Genomic DNA, 20661 nt, shown 5'->3' with positions numbered 1-20661 from the left:
GATGAATTCAAGTTCTCTAATGGCACCCTAAACCATAAAAAAAAATTTTCGAACGTGGGCGGAGGAAAATCAGAGAATTTCGTACTCTTGTCATCAGGTGGTTTACGGTATCAACGTTTGGTGTGGACTTCTCGGAAATAAATTAATTGGGCCTTATTTCTACGAAAATAATTTGAATGGTATTCAGCCAATCGTTCATGCCTGAGCAGTCTTCGGGTTTCGAAGGATACGACCCTTCATTCTCGCTAATAAATACGTTCGTCATGGCCTCACCATCGTTTTCCATGTTCCTAGTTGGACGTATGAACCTTGTGCATGACCTTTTCCAGTCTGACTCGACCTCCGCAATTCTGGAACCCGATGTATTTTTTAAGTTTAAATAATTTTGATCTCTTTCTGCTCTGGGGATTCTCTTTTAATTTTTGATTGCATTGGCTGTCTTTTCATTTAAACTTAATAACTTTAATAACTTGTTATATTAATAAACTCGTGGAATGAGCTACATATTTCATATAATAAAAATAACAAAAAAAACTTAAACTTAAAAAAATCTATTTTATTAATAAATTTGTGAAATAACAGTTTGTCAGAATAATAGGAATATAAAAATCTCTTAACTTCTCTCATAAATATAAAAAATATTATCACATCTAAAATAAATATGAATTTTTATACGTTAATAACTTTTGAGCACAGTTAAAGTTAAGTGGTACTTCTCAAAATAAATGCAATAGCAATTCAACCTCACAATAAAAAAAGCCTTAAAATTTCTAATTGAGTTGGATTTTTTTTAAATCTCCGTAAACTTAGAAAACTTGCTCACACATCAGATTGAAAATTTAAGAATATTTTAATCAACATTTGATTCTTAGGGATCTACCTACTTTCGGGTGTCCGATGTTGTGCAGTTCTCCCCATATTAAGTTGGACTTAAAATTAGTTGAAATTTCATTACTTAAAATGTACAAAATGCGAGAGGGAAAAGTAATAATACTTTTTTTTATTAAGTTGAATGGTTTTAGGTCGTGATATTTGCAGTTTCAGATAATTAATTTTTTTCTTAAAAATTAATCCCCACACTTCCGAATCCAGGCGTAAACAGCGATGTTCGAAGAGAGGACGGATGTTATAAATAGGGGTACATTACGAGGGTGTGAGAGGTCAATGGGGATGATGTAGGGTGGTAATGAACCTAGCTAATTGTTCCTCTTAATCACCTCGCCCATTAGCACCCTAACCTACCGCCGCAACACGTCCTCGGCCATCTTTTTAATTCATCCTTCATTACGTTTTAATGAGATTTACAAATTGTACAGACCGCTTTTAACCCACTCTCTGGCCGAAAAAGAAGTCGCGGTTTGTTAAAAACAATTTTTTTTTACATTGATTGATTTAATTTATCGCTGACGCACATCGACGTAGTTTATCGAGTTGTATTTACCGAACAAACAGGGAAATGTCAGTAGTGAAAGTTAGTAATGTAATCGGTTATCTTGTGTATGCGAGTGGTTTTAATTATCTGTACGTTTGTACGTGTCTGTGAGGGCGTATGTGCCTAGATAAGGAGAATTCGCCACATGGCGCATCGGCCTGTGGAGGCTCGAAGGATTTAGATTAAGCGAGTCGTCGATTGACGTTTCCCACCCACCCCCCGAAATAAGTTGAGAGCAAAGCTGACAAATACCGATTGTACCAGGACGAAGATAATCCAACTGGATTATTCGAGTCTTTTTGACGCAAATGTTCGAGGAAAAGTGTACTATTCTCTCGTTTATCCAAACTTTTACAATAATAGTTATTAAGGGATAAAAGCAGGACACTAGGCAATATCAGAGACGAGTCTGACAGACCAAAACGTTAGGAAACGAAAAAACTATAAACTTATGTGAAGTTTTAATCAAAATTGCTGCTAGAAAGTTTCGGCTTTTCGCCATTTTCAGCCTAGGTCTGTGTGGTTTTAAGCAGGGCGCGGCCGGACACCTTTTTTTAAATAGTTGGATATCAGAGACATGTCTGTCAGACTAAAAGATTAGGAAACGGAAAAATTGCAATATTATATGAAGTTTTAATCACAATTACTGCTAGAAAGTTTCGGCTTTCCGCCATTTTCAGCCTAGGTCTGAGTGGTTTCGGAAACCACCAACTTGCATGTTCATCACCTCGAATAACCATTTTTTTACCAAATATTTACTGTTTCTATATTGTACTTCAAAATGTACTTATTTTGAAGGAAAAGTGTACTATTCTTTCATGATACCAATTTTCACCATAGTAATTTGTAAGGGATATAAGCAAGGCGCGGCTTGTCATCTTTCTTAAATAGTTGGATAGCAGTTCACGTCTGACAGACCAAAAAATATTGAGAAACGACAAAGCCAGTTTATCGCCATCTTCAGCCTAGGACTGTGTGGTTTCGAAAACGACCACCTTTCATGTCATCACCTAGCATAACGCTTTTTATAAACCAAATATTTACTGTTTCTATGTTGTACCTTCAAATATACCTATTTTGGAGGAAAAGAGTACTATTCTTTCATTTTTTCTACTTTTCATCATAGTATTTATGGGTTATAAGCAGGGCGCGGCCGGACAACTTTTTTTAAATAGTCGTATAGCGGAAACACGTCCGACAGATCAAAAGATTAGGAAACGAAAAAACTATAAACTTATGTGAAGTTTTAATCAAAATTACTGCTAGAAAGTTTCAGCTTTTCACCATTTTCAGCTTAGGTCTGTGAAGTTTCGGAAACCACCAACTTGCATGTTCATCACCTCGAATAACCCTTTTTTTACCAAATATTTACTGTTTCTATATTGTACCTCAAAATGTACTTATTTTGGAGGAAAAGTTTACTATTCTTTCATGTTACCAACTTTTCACCATAGTAATTTTTAAGGGATATAAGCAGGGCGGGGCCAGATACCCTTTTCTTATATAAATAGATAGTCATAAACGCGTCTCAAACTAAAACGTACGGAAACACCAGAGCTACGAATTTTTAGTCGAAATTGCTACCATAAGGGTTTCGGTTCTTCGCCATTTTCAGCTTAGGTCTGTGTGGTTTCGGAAACCACCAACTTGCATGTTCATCACCTCGAATAACCCTTTTTTTAACCAAATATTAACTGTTTCTATACTGTACCTCACAATGTACTTACTTTGGAGGAAAAAGTACTATTCTTTCATTTTTTCCAATTTTTCACCATAGTATTTAAGGACTATAAGCAGGGCGCGGCCAGACACTTTTTTTTAAATAGTCGTATAGCAGAAACACGTCCGACAGATCAAAAGATTGGGAAACGAAAAAACTACAAACTTATGTGAAGTTTTAATCAAAACTACTGCTAGAAAGTTTCGGCTTTTCGTCATTTTCAGCCTAGGTCTGTGTGGTTTCGGAAACCACCAACTTCCATGTTCATCACCTCGAATGACCCTTTTATTTACCAAATATTTACTGTTTCTATATTGTACCTCAAAATGTACTTATTTTGGAGGAAAAGTTTACTATTCTTTCATGTTACCAACTTTTCACCATAGTAATTTTTAAGGGATATAAGCAGGGCGGGGCCAGATACCCTTTTCTTATATAAATAGATAGTCATAAACGCGTCTCAAACTAAAACGTACGGAAACACCAGAGCTACGAATTTTTAGTCGAAATTGCTACCATAAGGGTTTCGGTTCTTCGCCATCTTCATTTTCGGTTTCGAAAAGACAAAACTCTTGGTTCATCACCCCGCAAAATCCTTTTTATTTACCACATATGTCGTACATGTTTCTATGTTGTATATTTGGAGGAAATTGTACTATTCTTTCATTTTTCCAAAATTTTACCATAGTAGTTTTTAAGGGTTATAAGCAGGGCGCGGCGGAACACTTTTTCTTAAATCGGCGGATAGGAGTAAAGCTTCTGTCAGACCAAACCGTTCGTAAATGACAAAGCTACAAATTAATATGAAGTTTTAGTCGAAATTGTTGCCAGAAAAGTTTCTGTTTTTCGCCATCTTTAGCCCAGGTCTGTGTGGTTTCGACCAACTTACACGTTTAACACATCGCATAACACTTTTTATTTACCACATATTGTTGTACTTCTAAATTTACTTATTTGACTTTTATTTGTTGTACAGATGTAACTAGCGTTCAAGGGAAGTGCGACAAGACGTATGAGATGTGCGAAGGATGCGGTCAGAAGATCCACGACAGGTACCTCATGAGAGTGGCAGACGGTAGCTGGCACGAACACTGCCTTTCTTGTACCGTGTGCGGAGCGCTTCTGTCCCATTCGTGCTACTGCAGAAACGGCAAACTCTACTGTAAACCCGATTACGACAGGTAAATGACAGAAATGACAACGAAATTCTTCTGTAATAGAAATAATACCGTTTTACGTGTCATTAGACTGTTCGGGGTGAAGTGTTCGAGATGCGGTGATCGACTGCATCCTCACGAGATGGTAATGCGGGCCCAGACGCATGTTTTCCACTTGCCGTGTTTTACCTGCGTCGTCTGTTGTCAACCGCTGCAAAAGGGTGAACAGTTTGTCCTAAGGAGCGGCCAACTTTTCTGCCGCCAGGACTTTGAAAAGGAAATGTTCATACTTCAACAATCCACGTCGCCGTCTGGTAATTACGATTTCACGATCCCAGTAATACGTACAATAGACTCACTTTTCTAAAATTGTTTTTTTTTTGTGTGTTTTTTTAGACGAGATGCTGATGGACGAAAACAGCCGGCCAAGAGACGGAAGACGTGGACCGAAAAGACCGAGAACTATATTGACCTCAGCTCAAAGAAGACAGTTCAAAGCATCCTTTGAAGTCAGTCCAAAGCCATGTCGAAAGGTTCGTACACCAACAAATCTTATAAAAAGAATCAAAGGGTTTTATTACTTTGAATAACTCATAGTACCACTGTCAAAATTGCAAGTCGATTTAAATTATAAACGAGCATACCTTGAAATGGAAACATGAAGAAGCTTATGTCAAGAGCCAATCGCTCACAAACCTCTTCAGGTGTGAAAATATCAGAGTGATAGTTCAGGGATGGAGGATAGTCAAAGCGTCCTGAAAGCTCCTGGCAGTCCTGAAAACCTCTCGGCTTTTGATCTGCTGTCAAAAGATTCCAACACACAATTTACGGAACCCTAGGTCATGAAAAAAAAAGAAAATGAAAGAAACCACATCTACTGGAAAGTTATACTAAAGTTATACTAAGCCCGCTCAACCGTCGTGTAATCAAGGTGAGGTAGATTTCGCCGTGCCATCCTTGTAATTTCGATTTAAATTATTATTTATTGTCACAACTTACCGTAACGTTTATTTACTTTTTATTAGTGCTAATATTCCTTTATTAATTATTGGTAAATTATAAACTTTGAATTTTACAAAAAAAACTCTAGTCTGGTGATGAACCTGTCAGCAAGGTCGTTTCGGCCATTTTTGTCTTTTGTTCTGTCATAGAATGCTGGTTTTTTTCTATTTTCAGTATTGGGTTTTTCTTGCCTCGCCCTGTTTATATCCCTGAGTACAATCCCACCACATACGACGACTAAAAGTCAAAACATGTGAGCTAAGGAATTAAAGAAATTAAAATAATTTACAAAACTCAGGAAAACATTGAAGAGCGTAATCAGGTAATGCTGATATGAGTGTCAGGACATGAGTGGATTAGAAAGCAACAAACATGCTGACAAACTAGAAAAAGCAAGAGCCACCCCACAACCCTTTGAACCAGAACCATAAATTGGAATCCCCCAAGCATGCTAAAACTGACCCCTTCAATTTCACGAAATTCACGAGTACTCTCTTCTGTTATTCGTTGGAGAAAGGCGATCATGTTCTTCATTCTTCACCCGTCCTTTCTTGACTTTTTTTATCAAACAGTTCCTCTAGACATTGACCTCGAACTGAGGAATCATCTGGCTTACACCAAGAGTACATGTGTTGGTCTGACATCTTGAGGACTCCTGCAATACCGAATAGATCAGAATCAGACGACTTCCGACTCTATCCAATCCCGAGTTTCTGGCATCCTTACCAAACCTAAAGTTTTGCTCAAAAAGTCGCAGTTCAACTGTCTCTATGTTACTAATGGGTTTGTCAAAACTTGCGAGTTTCAAGGTCACTCAATTGCGTAACGGCTGTGCGCCATCTTCAGTGAGGAACTGAAGTACGGACCCAGGTAAAGTGTCAGTTCAACACGTGATCCCGGACGCGCAGATAATCATAAAGTTTAGTAATTTTGAAATGATAAAGTTGTATTGAAAAGTTATACTAAACCAGCACAACCGTCCGGTAATCAAGGTGAGGTAGACTTTCGCCGAGCCGTCCTCGTATCCTCGGTGTAAATTATTGTTTACTGTCACAACATACTGTAACATTTATTTACTTTTTTATTGGTGTTAATATTCATTTATTAATTATTGGTAAATCCCAGAGTGCGAATTTTAAGAAAAAAACTGTTTGGTCGAATGGTCAATTCAGCATTTCACCATTAATCGGTGGTAGTCAAGGATATAAACAGGGAGAGGCAAGAAACAAACCCAACACTGCAAATAGGTTCCCTGTTCCAGCCGTCTGACATACACTGAAAGTACTTAAATGATCAGTATTCAAACAAATTTCAAATCAAAGATGTTTCTCCACGTTTCAACAAGAAAAACAAAAATCTACTTCAGTACAGCATACAGAAAATAAGTACAATAATAAGCCTAAAACAATGAAAAAATGAAACAGAAACCTGATAACTATGGATGATATGAGGATATGACTTTTCTGCAAAACTTGAAGGGACCTAAATGATCATTTAAACAACAAATTTCAAATCAAAAGCAGTTATGGGCATTCAATCCAGAATCACATATAAATTTCCTTTTTTTTTTTTTTTTTTTTTTTTTAAACCATAAAATAAAAAATAAAAACCATAAAATCGCCAATTCAGCCTTGAGATTAGTTTATTGTTTCATGCTATATTCAGCCTGTGCCACAGGTCCTTCTTCAGTGCTACTAGGAGTTATTATTATAAATATAATACATATAATAATCATAAAATTATAATAGTAAAATATAATCTGATATTTGTTTGTTTCACAGGTAAGAGAAGCATTGGCAAAGGAGACTGGTCTGAGCGTGAGAGTCGTCCAAGTCTGGTTTCAAAATCAAAGAGCTAAAATGAAGAAGATACAAAGAAAGGCGAAACAAGATTCAGATAAATCGCCTGGAGATAAGGATGATAAAAGGGACAAATGTATAAAGCAAGAGCCTTTATCGAACGATCACAGTAAGTAATTAAAAATTATTTCAAGAGATTAAAGTGGCTGAAAAGATAAGTAACCGTGTTGGCTTTCTAGGTCATTATCTGGGTTTGAACGCGCTGAGTATGCACGACTCATCTGACTCCGCATATCCAACGTCGAGCAGCCAACCCCTTAATCCGAATCATCCGTATTCACCTGACGGTAAATTTTTTTATAATTTTTATTATTATAGATAAATTTTGTTAACAGGGCTAATTTTATTTTATTTTGTTTTAAAGACAACTATCCAGCACATTCCGGCGAGAGTTTCTGCAGTTCTGACATCTCTTTGGACGACAGCACAAACCTCGATGAGGGCGGCTCGGATACCTTGTCCCTTGAACTGGGGCCACCACCGAGTCACGAAGGGATGCTCCACAACCCGATGGGTCATATTAATCCAATCGACAAGCTTTACCTTATGCAAAATTCATATTTTAGCAGTAACGAACAGTAACAGGAAAGACTAACAAGCTGATGAAAACAAGCTTCATATGCAGTTGAAAAAATTTTTTAATACAGTTTAACATAATTCTCTCTGCTCAAATTTTGCCAAATGCTTTTTCCTTTAATTCTTCTTATTTTAATTGTATTCTGTGATTGCATTTGGCACAATGATCAAATTTATTCTTCTTTAATCTTGTCTTAAAACAAAAATTATCAAAACGGTACCATATAAGTTTTCAATTGAAGTAACACCCAATTTTTTAACTTAACAGCCTTTTTCAAATTTAAATGTTTACATACTATATTTAATAGTGACATCAATATTTTAAATTGTAATGGCAGAGGGACCAACACCTTTCATACTTGGTTTCGCGTCCATAAATGCAGACTTCTGGAATAACATAAACATTTTATTTTCAAAATTTAGTATCCAAATCATACAAATTTAGGCACTAGTCAAAACATATGTATAACTAGTACAAAATGCCACTCGAACTTTTAATACATTTTATATTGTGTATAAAATAAATGTTCTATGTAATGTACATTAAGTTATGATGTTCAATGTTTAAACAATGTAAATACAATTTCAATTTATTTATAAATGTTATGCATTTTGTAAATACATAAATATATAGATTGTTGTTATAAGAGAGAAAGCACAAGATGTACATAGGCTACTACATCTATTAATCAAGCTGAATATGTATCGATGACGAATTTGCTTGAGCACAAATAAAACTGTAATAAAGCAAGCACACGTAATTATTTCAAATCCAAAATTAAAATTACAGGTAACTATACGGTTGGCAAATAAATTCGTTCGTTTTTATGAGTGCAATTAAATTTATATTATACTTAATTATACTTTTAATCTAAGGTCTTGGTTGAGATGAAAAAGCTAGTGTCATGAACATGATTCGAACCCACGACCTTCAGCTCAATACGTCGCTGCTCTAACCACTTGAGCTGTCATGACTTCGATCCACCCAGACACCAACTCCTCATGTCAACCTACATTTTTCCAATTTTTCCCAATTTTTGCCATATCGATTAAAAGTATAATTAATTTAAAAAATTAATACGGTCAATTATGGCTACAAACTACATATATGGATATAGGCACATTTTATTGAATATTGTGACACAGATTCCTCTTCTTCCCCGGAAATAAATATGAAGAATATTAATTTTTTTTAATGTTTTTTAATTGTAGCTTAAACATATTACAAATGTGATAACAATACAGTAGAAATCCATTTATCTGGATTTGAAAGCACTGGGATTTGTCCAGATGATCGAAAGTCCAGATAATCCGAAAATTTGTGATTTTATTAGAATCGTGTCATAAAAACACACATACGAAAGTGAACACTTTTATTCATATAAACATTTAAAATAATAGATAGTTATTATTAGTTTTATTTTTGTTTAAGTCCGAATAAACTTGAAAAATTTATACATACAAAATGCCTAATAAAAATCATATAATTTAACATAATAAAAAAAAACCTTTTCAATGGAAGCCAACATACAAACAACATGACACAACAATTTCTAGTCTTTTAAAATAGGATATTCCTTTTTTATTTTTTTTTAAATTAATTAATTTGTTTATTTATTTATTTTTTTGTTAAATAAAAATGTGATTGTCAGCCTTTCTGGCTTCTTCGATCGTGTGACTAGTAGATGTGCGGTTTAGTAGCCTTTACAAATTTTGAACAGCAAATTAAATGTCACATAGTTGAATTATAAATGTTTAAAAATTAATACACATACATTGAGAATTGTGAAAAATTTATAAAAAATATTTTAACAAACCGGTCCGGATAAAAGAGGTTTCCACTGTATGTTTGTTCATACGGCCACAGCTACACTAACAAGCGACGACCAAGTTGGCGGGTCAAGGATTTGGACCAAACTTTTTTTGTTGATTCTACACTCTAAAATTTCAGACACGAATCTGTCACTTACTGACTTTTGACTGTTTTTATTTAGAGAATAAACAAAATTTCATCAATTAATTCGATTTGGTAGGTTAACATAAAAAAAAAGTCCTATGACATATAATATTCTAATTCGGTATGATTTAATAAGATAAATCAACAAAATACTACTTTTTGCATATTTTAACAAACATTCTGTAAGCAAAGGAGGTCAAAACTCGCCCTCATTATCAGATTCGTGATTCTGGTCACTCAAATACCGACTTTCCCGGGAATCGGTGTAAATTAATTTTTTAACTGATAATTTTGACCTTCCTTGTTCCTTGATGGCATTCCTAGTGAAATCACATCATCAAGAACATCATTTTTCTCAAAAGCTAGTTAGAGGAGAAAATTGCAGTGCCGTCCGTGTAGGTTGTAATGATGGTATTGGGGGTGCAGGTAGCTAAGATGATATCGAGGATGGGACCTAGAATGTTCCCTTGTGGGACTTTGGCTTGTATCAGTCTGATTTCAAAGAACTCGTCGCATCTCACTCTGAAGCAGCGGTCAAAATATTAAATAGATAATCTTACTGTGCTTCAGTGCAAAGATTAAAAATATGTATCTTATCAATTCTCCAATAAATATTGGAACACAAACCCTTGAATAGGATCCCCCCCCCCCAAAAAGTAAAGACAATTTTTTAAACCAATGTCCAATAATTTATACACACAATGCCACAGACTTTTTTTCTATTCATCTCCATCCAATTTGATTGTAAAACTACTGATGAAATGTGGGATAATTTAATATTTCAACATTGTAATCATAAATGGAAGAAACATTCATATCACTTATTTTTTAATTCATGAATTTATTGTCCTTGTTGTTCTTTAAAAAAAATTTAAATAAAAAATCTTTTTTTAAAATAAAATAAAAATATAAAATTTACAAGGTTTAAAAGGGAAAATAAACATAACTAATAGGTTTGTTTACAAATGACTTTAATGCAATAAGACAAGATTTGGTAAAATTTGTTAAAATAATTTATCGAGTTTGTGCCGAAGCTTCCTTTCGGGCAGCATCTTGTAGCAATTGTGTATCGACTTCATCGGCAGGAAGTTGAACGTATCGTACTACAGATCCTCGAATAAAACAGTTCTTAACTGACAACTAACAGAAATAAAAATTAATTAATTAAACAAAAAACTTATAGTGATAATATTTAGAGATGAGCAGATATTTACCATATGAGGGTATTTTTCACTATCTGTAACACTAATGTCAGTCAATTTGATATTAAGATATTGATCCACTGAATGTAAAATACCATGAATACTGAAATCGTAAAACATAAAACATAAACTCAAAAATAAATTTGGAAATCTTAAATATATTACCTGAGGTCATTTTTTAGCTCTACAACCACATCTTTCCCAACAAGGGACTTGAAAAACGAATAGAATAACTAAAAACAACAAAATTAATTAATATGCTATTTTACACACTGATACTTTCAAACAGTGCATTATTTATAACTAAAGGCAAAACTTACGAGGCAGAGAAAAATAATCAAAAATTACCAAACTACAAATTCGCCCTGCAGATCTCAAGAAACAATTTAGTTAACAGTTTGGTTGTTACTACACTGTTGGACAAAATTAACGCACCACCCTTCAATTTTAATGTATTTAGGTTATTCATATTTTGCATACCAAAAAGAGAGTTGGTTGTAAAAATAAGACATTTAAAAAGAAAATGTTTTTTCCAAATTCAAAAATAATAATTATTGAGTAAAGGAAAAAAATTAATAAAAATGTTTCATGGTTAGTGGCTGTAAGTCAATGATTATTTGGAGATCGTGAGATGTGGTTTGGTGTGACGTAGGTTTAGACATTTTCTTTATCGTGCCAACGTTTCAATCTCAATAAAGACCGAAACGTAGAACATAGAAGAAAATGTTTTTCTAAACCTACGTCACACCAGACCGCATCTCACGATGTCCAAATAATCATTAATTAACGGTCACTAAACACCACACACAGTAATCTCAAATATTCTTAATGCACTTGGCAAATGATTCTAAAGTGACTACATTTTGTCTTGATAAACCTATCAATAACAAAATATGACCTCTCAAAGTTGTTTTTGAGAATAGAGACATGGCATTTCGCATTTTTAGATATCAAAACATCCTTAATGAATCACCATTTAAAGATGTAAGAATTAGAAAAGATCTGATTGTTAAGGAGAGAGAATATCTCAGACTGATGTGATCAAAACTGAACAAGAGACTAGATGGAGAAAATGACAGCTATGAAATACTTAAGAGGCCACACACAGATTGTAAGAGCTATACTTATCAATATCACAAAAGTACTTCCAAAATTATTAAATAAATTTAATTTTTCGTTGCTCTACCACATCATGGATATGTCGCTTGGGTTATGATTTATTGGCCTTCACTGAAACCTTTATGAAGATATATGCAATAATGAACTTGGTCTAGTCAACTGCAAAGTTTACCTTAGGGTATATTTTTATATTCAAAAAAAATTTATATAAAAAAAACTAGCCATAAGTGCTCGGATGGCAGTGTTTAACTAACTATTTTCAAAATTTCAAAAACGATATTGAACAAGTCTATATCACACTTTGTCATGGCAAGAGCAAATCACTAATTGGTGTCATACTCCTCCAAATTCACCAATATAAAAATACATAAATAAATAATAATAAAATACATAAAAATACATGCTCAACAGTTCAAAATATTCTACATTCAGAAACCACTTATATATTTTCATCCTTTGTGAAATCAACCTTCCTGAAATACATTAGCAACAGGTATTGTTTATTACATTCTCAAACATTTATACATGGCCTACTGTGTGAAGAAGACTAAAACATAGGATCCACAATTCTAATTGAAGGATGTAATTAGATCCTTACCAATCATCTTCGCCTGACTATCATCACTGTTTTAGTCAGTTAGATGCCTTTCGGTTTTTCGCCATAATCTATGGCAAACCAAATAACATCCATAAACTTCAGCTCAATTACTGTCTGAGATGGTAACAGATAAATTGTTTAATATGTATGTTGGTCATTTTACGTTTTGGTCTGACTATTCTCATTGTTTTGGTATTCAGTTGTGGGACGGAAATGACTTCTTACGACCACTGAATGCAAAACAACAAAGCAGACTCAATCAGAAACGGCCATAATGCATTCCGCCATCTTCAGTAGATAGGGTTATAAACAGGGAGAGGCGATAAACAAAACCAAAACTGAAAATGGATAAAAGCCATCCGACCCATTCAAGATGGTGAAACGCAGTGAGGATGGGCATCGGTACGGATCAAGTTATGGATTCATCATCATTCATCAGTCCCATGTACATACACCGTGTAATCATTGATAACACAAACTTTAATACATGTACAAATATGTTAAATAAAACAAATAATTTTCCTAAAGTGAACAATTGGCCTTAACGCAAAGGCGTCAACGATGTATTTTTATCGAGATCATGAGAAACATCTAAGCAAAAACTGACAGGTCTTAGCATGTTTATGAAGCAAAAACTCAATGTTTTTTCCCATGATCTGAGTTATAGAACAAGCACAAACGGTCCTGGGTTACACTATTGCGTCTAAAAACGGTTTTTCAATATAAGACTTACCATTTTTCCGTGTTGAAATGTTAATTTCTAATGATAAAAATAAGACGAATATTATGTTCAAAAATACAAACGATACTGACTCTAAAGAAAACGTACGAGTTACGTTTTCATACTGGTATCAACAAACGGCATTCTGTTAACAGCTTTGAACCTTCCGATCTAGCTCGGCCACCGCTATCAATTTCGAAAAAATAAAATATTTAATTAAATTATAAATAAAAATTAATGATTATTTAATCGTTATGTATGTTTTTAAATAATTTAATTGCATAAAATACAATATAACAAAGTTCAAAATGTTCGTTATAGCTGCTATGCAAAAATCGATTATGGCTGCGACATGAACCCGGCACTACGCGGACACAAGCCCGCCTTTTTGTCTTCTCTTTTCTAACGGCTGCACGTACGTTGATACATTTATTAACTGTAAGTTCATAAATTTATTAAATAATACTTTTTTATAATAACGATAACATAAAATTCACTGAGGAAAGGAAAATATTATTTTAGTCAAAATGAACTTAGCCTTCTTCCTGCGATTCTTTGTCGGAATAGTTCATTTTTCAGTAAGCATGTCTTCACTATCTAACCTCTTGTACAATGAAGGATTTTTCAATTCAAAATTTTGGACTTAACTGAAGATTCTGTATAGTTTAGATTGATTGATTAAGTAAAGGAAAAAATTACGAACGACCACCTGTTGGGAATCACGGACGAGGGGGTCAAACCACTTCTCAATACATTTTTCATACTATAATAAATTAAAAAGTCATGAACTCTTATAGAGTTCAAACCCAGAACTGCTGGCGAAGCAAATTACCGATCCTTTACTAAATCCTTACATAATATTTGCACGACATGGTTTCCACCCTTCTCGTTCAAAAAGAAATCTTCTTCTTTTTTACATAACCAAAGCCAATTATTCATCAACAGGTTGATACAATCTACAAATTTAGATTATGCCAACGCATTTGATAATGTGACTGACTTTTTTATCTCAACTAATACCTTACATAAAGATTTCTTAATTGAAAGATTTTATTTGGTAATTGGACCATGAAATCTATGGATTTAATAATTAAAATGGCATATATCTTCACTTAAACTCTCCGTGGCCATTTCATTTGTCACCGATTAGACGACATTTGAAAAATGGCAACAAGGGGGGGGGGATTCGAAAGGTGGGTTAGGATGGAAAGTTGGTGTCCAAGTGGATCGAAGTCACAAAAGTGGTAGAGCAGCAGCGTATTTAGCCGAAGGTCGTGGGTTCGAATCCCGCTCGTAACACTGACTTTTTTATCTCAACTAATACCTTACATAAAGATTAATTAATTGAAAGGTATTTATTAATGATATTTCTGCGTGTTATTAATTTTTCCCTCTTTGCTGATGACCTGAAGGTTGATTCGTGTTGCTGAGCTTCTGTAAAGATCTGTAAATAATCTTGTTGAATTGTGTTCATATAAGGCACAGAACTAAATGTAACTAAGTGTAAGGTTGTTAGTTATAGTCTAGGAAGTAGTGTTGTCTACATTTATGCCATACAAAATATCCAATAAGACAGGCAGACTACCATTAAAGACCTTGGAACCACCAACTCTAACAACCTCACATTTTACATTGCACCTCAATAGTTAATAATGCATATCAAATTTTTGGTTTCTTACATAGAACTACAAAAATTATAAGGATGCAGAAACAATGATTATACTGTTTAATGCTATGGTTTATCCCATTTTTAATACTGTTCGGTTGTTTGGTCACCATATCAGAAAGTACTAAGTGATTCAATAGAAAATGTTCAGTGACAATTCATTTGCATTCTGTTTTAGAATTATTAAAACACACCTTATCAACTTATTATGGAATTAGCAGAACTGCAACCAACATAAGACAACAAAATAATGACCTGATATTTTCTTATATCAGGTAATATGATTAATTAATAAATTAATCATATCAATAATATGATTGAATGTCCACAATTAATCAATTTACTAAATTTCCATCTCAATTTCTATCACAAAAAATAGTATTTTCATAATACAAATTATTTAAAATTTGGGCCGATTCCTCGACTCATGGAAATGAGTATTTAACTTCAAGGTAACACTTTTTACCTTTCCTTAAGTCAATTTAATTTTTTTAAATTATTATTCATCATGGCAATTATGTTTGATTTGTTCGTATATTTCTGTTTTTTTTTCTTCATTAAATTTTTATCGTTCTTTCTCATTTCTTTCATATTTTTTTACACACGTGTACTATGACATAATACTTACGATAGTTATTCAGATATCGTGAGATGCAGTCGGGTGTGATGTAGGTTTCAGAAAAACATTTTCTTTATCGTGCCAACGTTTCGATCTTTTATTGAGATCATCTTCAGGGCTCAAAGTGTTTGNCCTGAAGATGATCTCAATAAAAGATCGAAACGTTGGCACGATAAAGAAAATGTTTTTCTGAAACCTACATCACACCCGACCGCATCTCACGATATCTGAATAACTATCGAATAACGGTCACTAATCTCTACACATACTTACGATATTTCATTTGTGTTTGTTATGTTGAATATGTCCGTATTTTTAATTATTGTAATGTGTTTATTATTATTTATGTTTCACTTCTTCATTATTATTTATGTATTTATGTAAAATGAATAATTAATTGAAATAAGTAATAATATATACATATAACAATAATTAAAAATAAGTAAATATTTAACATAACAAGCAAAAAATGTAAGTATTATGGTATAATACACATGTGAATATAAACAAAGTATGAAGGAATCACAAAAATTTAATTAAACAACAGAAATATATAAACAAATTAAACACAATTGCCATGTTAATGTTTAAATTAACTTAATTAAAGGTATTGACTATAATTAGATTTTGAAAATAATATTTTTTGTCTGGTGTTAACTGTGAAACATAGAAATTTAGCAAATAATTAATTGTGGGCATATTATTTATGAGTTTGTAATAAAACATCAGGTCATTATTTTTTGTCTTATATTTAGTGGTTGTAGTTCTGTGGTCCTATAAGCTCATAAAGAGGAATCCTTTAATTAAACCCCAGAGGCTGAAATGGCAGAGGCACAGACATCTCTTGTAAACATCATAAAAATATAGAAAGAAAGTGAATAAAAAAAGTGAGTACAAGACCTTAAAGAGAATATGAAAACTCTTTAGCAATTACAAGTCATTAATTGTTGACACATGAGTGTTATTATTAAATAAATTACTACTATCTATTTTTATAATAGAAATGTAATGAAAGCAGGGTAAAATGTTTCTCCTTTATACTCTCATACAGTTGTTAGATTTCGGATGTTCACCATCTTAATATGTTGATACATTTGGTTATGCTTTGTACACTTAACATTATTTTTGAAAGAAATTGTGATCTTCTATGAATTAACCGTGTAAAAACTTTTTTTCGATGCTTGATATTTAAAGGACTTACATTAAAATAAAAGGTGATCCAGTTGCAAAAGCCAAACATATCGATAAAAAAATTAATGTTTTGTTTTATTTTCTTTTGTTTCTACATCCAAAATGTTATTAAAACTGTTTTCCAGGATCTGTTCAACTTCTTCAAACTTCTTTTCGTTGACTTGTTCAATTATGATCTGTCCCTGTGGTTCATAGTGAGGGAAACAATTATGTTCATGACAGTTTTGTTTATTTTCGTACTTCTCATCTTCTTCTTTCCTCATACAGTGATATGAATAGAGTAAGCCAAGAGAGCCGATCACGCCGAGAGATACGTCGATGATATAAGCAATTTTTAAATATTTGTTCATGTGCAATATACGCCTCCAATTAACAAAAATCATTTCATGCAAAGTAGTATAAAAGAACATATGTATGCTTCTGTCTCATCGAATAGTCAATCCATCTTTTTAAAAGTCACAGTGGACACAGCCGGAGCAGATGGATTTACATTTCCATAAATCCTTGTTAAATCACTTTGGGAATAAACTAAATTCAGAACGAAGTTTTATAGTTGAAGCTAAAGCAGAAATGAAGAAGCCACAACTCAGTCTGGGTGGTTCAGAATTGTTGAAATCAATTTGGGTTGTGGCCATTGTAACTGTTGGTATTTACTTCATCTTAAGTGGTACTTTGTCCGTTTTTTAAAAATATTTACATAAAACATGTGTTTGAATTAAAATCATATCATTTATATATAATGTGATTTTTTTGATAGTTTATTTTTAAAATACATAAATCATATAAATATTGCTTTTTACAATTTTGTTAAGTGATGAAAATTTATCATTGTATCTTTTAGCATCAAATTCATCCAAATCTTTACTCTTGGCTTCAGCTGTTCTCATTAACAATGTTATTTCTGCCTTTATGTACATATGTGTTGGAATTTCCATCCCTTTGTATGATTGTTTTACTTTCTTACAGACTCCTCAAAGCAATTTATTTTCTTTATGTCCTCTTTCTTCAAATAGTAGGAATAAAGAAGACCTAGAGAGCCGACAGCACCTAGAGATACGTCAATTATGTAGGCTATTTTTAAATATTTGTTTACATGCAGAATACGTCGCCAATTGACAAAAATCATTTTAACAGAAATTAACAAAAAACAGACATGTAAAAGCGCAAGGGTAATAAGATAACATATGACGTTTAAAAAAATAATGTTTAAAGTTTCAAATATAGTAAAATGGCATTCTCAGTTTAATTACATGGGCCACATGTTATGTTGCCATTTACATCATACTCCACATAATTGAACTTCTGCAACCTACATAATATTTCCTATATAAATCTGAAATTTTTAAATTTTTTTTCAAAAGGTTGGAAAAGCATTTTTTTGTAATATTTATTTCATAATTATACCTGCAACCATAGTTGGGATAAGTAAATAATAAATAATAACCCACTGGTGACACCCTCAAATTTCACACATAAATCACCGAAGCAAATTTCTAGACCATTGCCTCTTCAGTAGATATTGAGACCTAGGTTGGGAGTGGGGTGAGGAAAGGGTATTTGTATTATGCAATTTCTTCTCACAAGGCTGTGAATGATTGTAATACGTAGGTTGGCGTAGAAGGATTTTGGATTGGAGAGGCTGGATAGAATAAATTGAAATGTTTGATTGAGCCCCAAACTTCCAATAATGAAAATTGAGTATTTTTAGGAGGAACAGGTTTCTTTCAGATGAGGCAATTAGTTCATTAACTGGTAGAACAGAGGGGTTTCTAGGAGTGTAGCCCTATAGCAAATGATTGCTTGAACCCCTTCATGCAGTCGTCTGAGGAAGGCCAGCAGCCAGTGCCACTCGTTCTCATCCCACTGGTTGGCTCAACTCAAAAAACACAAATTGGCATTGGTTCTTTACCAAGCTTTCAACCTATATTTGGCCTTCCTCAGTACAAAACCAAATGTATGTAGAGGCATGGGTAGGCTTAAAAATTGGAAATTGATAAATATCTCACAGGTGATTGACCACAACCCATGAGGACTGCAGTGCCCGAGTGGCATCCGATTCGTATCCTGGTAAAAAACATGTCTTTTTAATTGATTATAGTATGAAAAATATATTGTAAAGGGTTGGACACCTCGTCCGTGTCCAGGTAATTGGGCTATACCTTCTTGTATGACAGGAATTACTTTACTTTTTTAATGACCAAAACTCTCTTACACTACCCATTCTAAAATGATATTATTTTTTATGTTGTCATCAGGCTCTGATAGTTGGCTGACTAAGCTGTTTGTCTTAATATTTTTTTTGAATAGATATTTAGATATAGATATTTTTGTATAGATGTTAGAATTTTGAAGTAATAAATTCTGATAAACATTAATTAACTTATATTTTACTATTTCAAAATATATAAAAATAGTATGTACAGTCAATATAAAGGTAGCTTATGAAAAATGAAACCCTAAACTATTAAAAGAATGAAGAACTTTAATAAAATCATCAACGTCCATGTTCTTAGCCCTTAGTTCAAGCGCATTGCAATTTGTTAAAGCTTCATTTATTTTAAGTTTGACATCGAAATCATCAGGAACGGGGATATTGTTTATCGATGCGTGGATCCTGTAGTTTTTCTCCAAGAGGGCCACCACAGTCGCCTGGTGGAAAGCGGAAGCCAAGGTCCTGTTTTTCCTCACAAAAGCTATCCTTGTCAGGCCATCCCACTCTTTGAAATTTATGCTCGGCGGTGGATTACGAGGCTCGATTCTAACGACATTGGACTCGACTTTGGGCGGAGGTCTGAAATTGTTTTTACTGACTTTCATCAGGAGATCAACCCTGGCGAGGAGCTGTGTGTTCACGGATAGCCTGCAGTAAAGCTTGTCGCCGGGTTTTGCGACTAAACGATGAGCAAATTCCCTCTGAAACATGAGTACAGCACAACGGAAGAAAGGTCTATGGAGTAACAGTTTAAACACCAAAGGTGATGATATCTGATAAGGTATGTTGGCGACGCAGGTGTTGAAAAAAGGCAAATTTGATTTAAGCACATCGCCGATCTTGATTTCAAGTTTGGCCTGATATGGCGTACCGCATACTCTTTTCTGCAGTTCACCGACAAGCCTGGTGTCTATCTCGCATGCGACTACCTTCTTCACTCTCTCAAGAAGTTTAATGGTCAAATTTCCCGTACCAGGTCCGATTTCTAAAACTGTGTCTGTCGGAAGCAAAGCCGCCTTCTCAACCATACTGGTTATCACCATGGGATTCTTCAGGATGTGCTGACCGAAGGTCTTGTTGAAACGTATCCCCTGTTTACAGACATCCTTGTGCACCGATGTCTTCCTCTCCTTCTTCTCTTTGGGCATGGTGAAATCCTTATTCACTTTTATCAAGAAACCGAAAATAATCTTATTTCCATAATAAATAAAAACATAAGCAAATCAACACTTTCCGCGTATAAAACACTTCTATGCACACTCTTCAACGCATGGAGTTCTATAATAAAATTAAATATTTACTGTTCGCACTCAAACAACAAAATCCACTTCAAACTTTCCAAACCACGTGGTTGAGGTTGTACATATTTCATTTCTGGGTTGCTGATTAAACTAGTATCCACGGTACACCAAAGAACTAAAGATAGTGACATCACCGACAGGCTCAGCATATTAGTACTTGACATTGTTCATTAATGATCATTTATAAAATATTTAGATGACAATTAAAATGAGCATAGTGTGCTATTCTAAATAGCATGGTGTGTTATTATGCATAGCTTTTTTATTTTAAAATTTTGATAAAAAACCAAACATCTATAAGCTTTAAATATTAGCTGTAATATGTTTAC

The 20661-nt window shown here is 33.6% G+C and overlaps 3 protein-coding genes across 3 annotated transcripts in view; 1 reads left to right on the top strand and 2 right to left on the bottom strand.

Moving 5' to 3' along the window:
- Positions 1-8493, top strand: part of LOC106668225 (LIM homeobox transcription factor 1-beta) — a 29357-nt gene extending 20864 nt beyond the window's left edge. The window contains exons 2-7 of the mRNA XM_014396755.2: positions 4129-4333; positions 4400-4623; positions 4706-4842; positions 7093-7279; positions 7350-7457; positions 7535-8493. Of these exons, the coding sequence (XP_014252241.1) occupies positions 4129-4333; positions 4400-4623; positions 4706-4842; positions 7093-7279; positions 7350-7457; positions 7535-7752 (1079 nt within the window). The 3' untranslated portion in view covers positions 7753-8493. The remainder of the gene's footprint in view (positions 1-4128; positions 4334-4399; positions 4624-4705; positions 4843-7092; positions 7280-7349; positions 7458-7534) is intronic.
- Positions 8494-10653: 2160 nt separating this feature from the next.
- Positions 10654-13508, bottom strand: LOC106668220 (U6 snRNA-associated Sm-like protein LSm2). Its single transcript, XM_014396751.2, has 4 exons — positions 13356-13508; positions 11071-11138; positions 10918-11008; positions 10654-10843 (listed from the first exon to the last, which is right to left on the bottom strand). The coding sequence occupies exons 1-4, from the start codon at positions 13356-13358 to the stop codon at positions 10718-10720; spliced, it is 288 nt and encodes a 95-aa protein (XP_014252237.1). The 5' UTR covers positions 13359-13508; the 3' UTR covers positions 10654-10717.
- A 5714-nt stretch (positions 13509-19222) lies between these two features.
- On the bottom strand, positions 19223-20411 carry LOC106668290 (probable dimethyladenosine transferase). Its single transcript, XM_014396901.2, has one exon. The coding sequence runs from the start codon at positions 20177-20179 to the stop codon at positions 19259-19261; it is 921 nt and encodes a 306-aa protein (XP_014252387.1). The 5' UTR covers positions 20180-20411; the 3' UTR covers positions 19223-19258.
- Between the last annotated feature and the right edge of the window lie 250 nt (positions 20412-20661).

The sequence above is a fragment of the Cimex lectularius genome, unplaced genomic scaffold (assembly GCF_000648675.2).
Source record: "Cimex lectularius strain Harlan isolate CLEC.00 unplaced genomic scaffold, Clec_2.1 scaffold391, whole genome shotgun sequence".
In the NCBI taxonomy this organism is placed as follows: domain Eukaryota; kingdom Metazoa; phylum Arthropoda; class Insecta; order Hemiptera; family Cimicidae; genus Cimex; species Cimex lectularius.
The sequence above is the reverse complement of the archived record's forward strand: the minus strand, read 5'-3'. Positions and strand labels throughout refer to the sequence as shown.

Excerpts from the sequence above, each read along its gene's own strand:
- LOC106668290 (XM_014396901.2), bottom strand. The coding sequence starts at position 20,179 with ATGCCCAAAGAGAAGAAGGAGAGGAAGACATCGGTGCACAAGGATGTC.
- LOC106668220 (XM_014396751.2), bottom strand. Across the intron at positions 11,009-11,070 it reads GAGCTAAAAAATGACCTCAG|TATTCATGGTATTTTACATT; the intron begins GTAATATATTTA and ends TTACGATTTCAG. Across the intron at positions 10,844-10,917 it reads GTGAAAAATACCCTCATATG|TTGTCAGTTAAGAACTGTTT; the intron begins GTAAATATCTGC and ends TATTTCTGTTAG.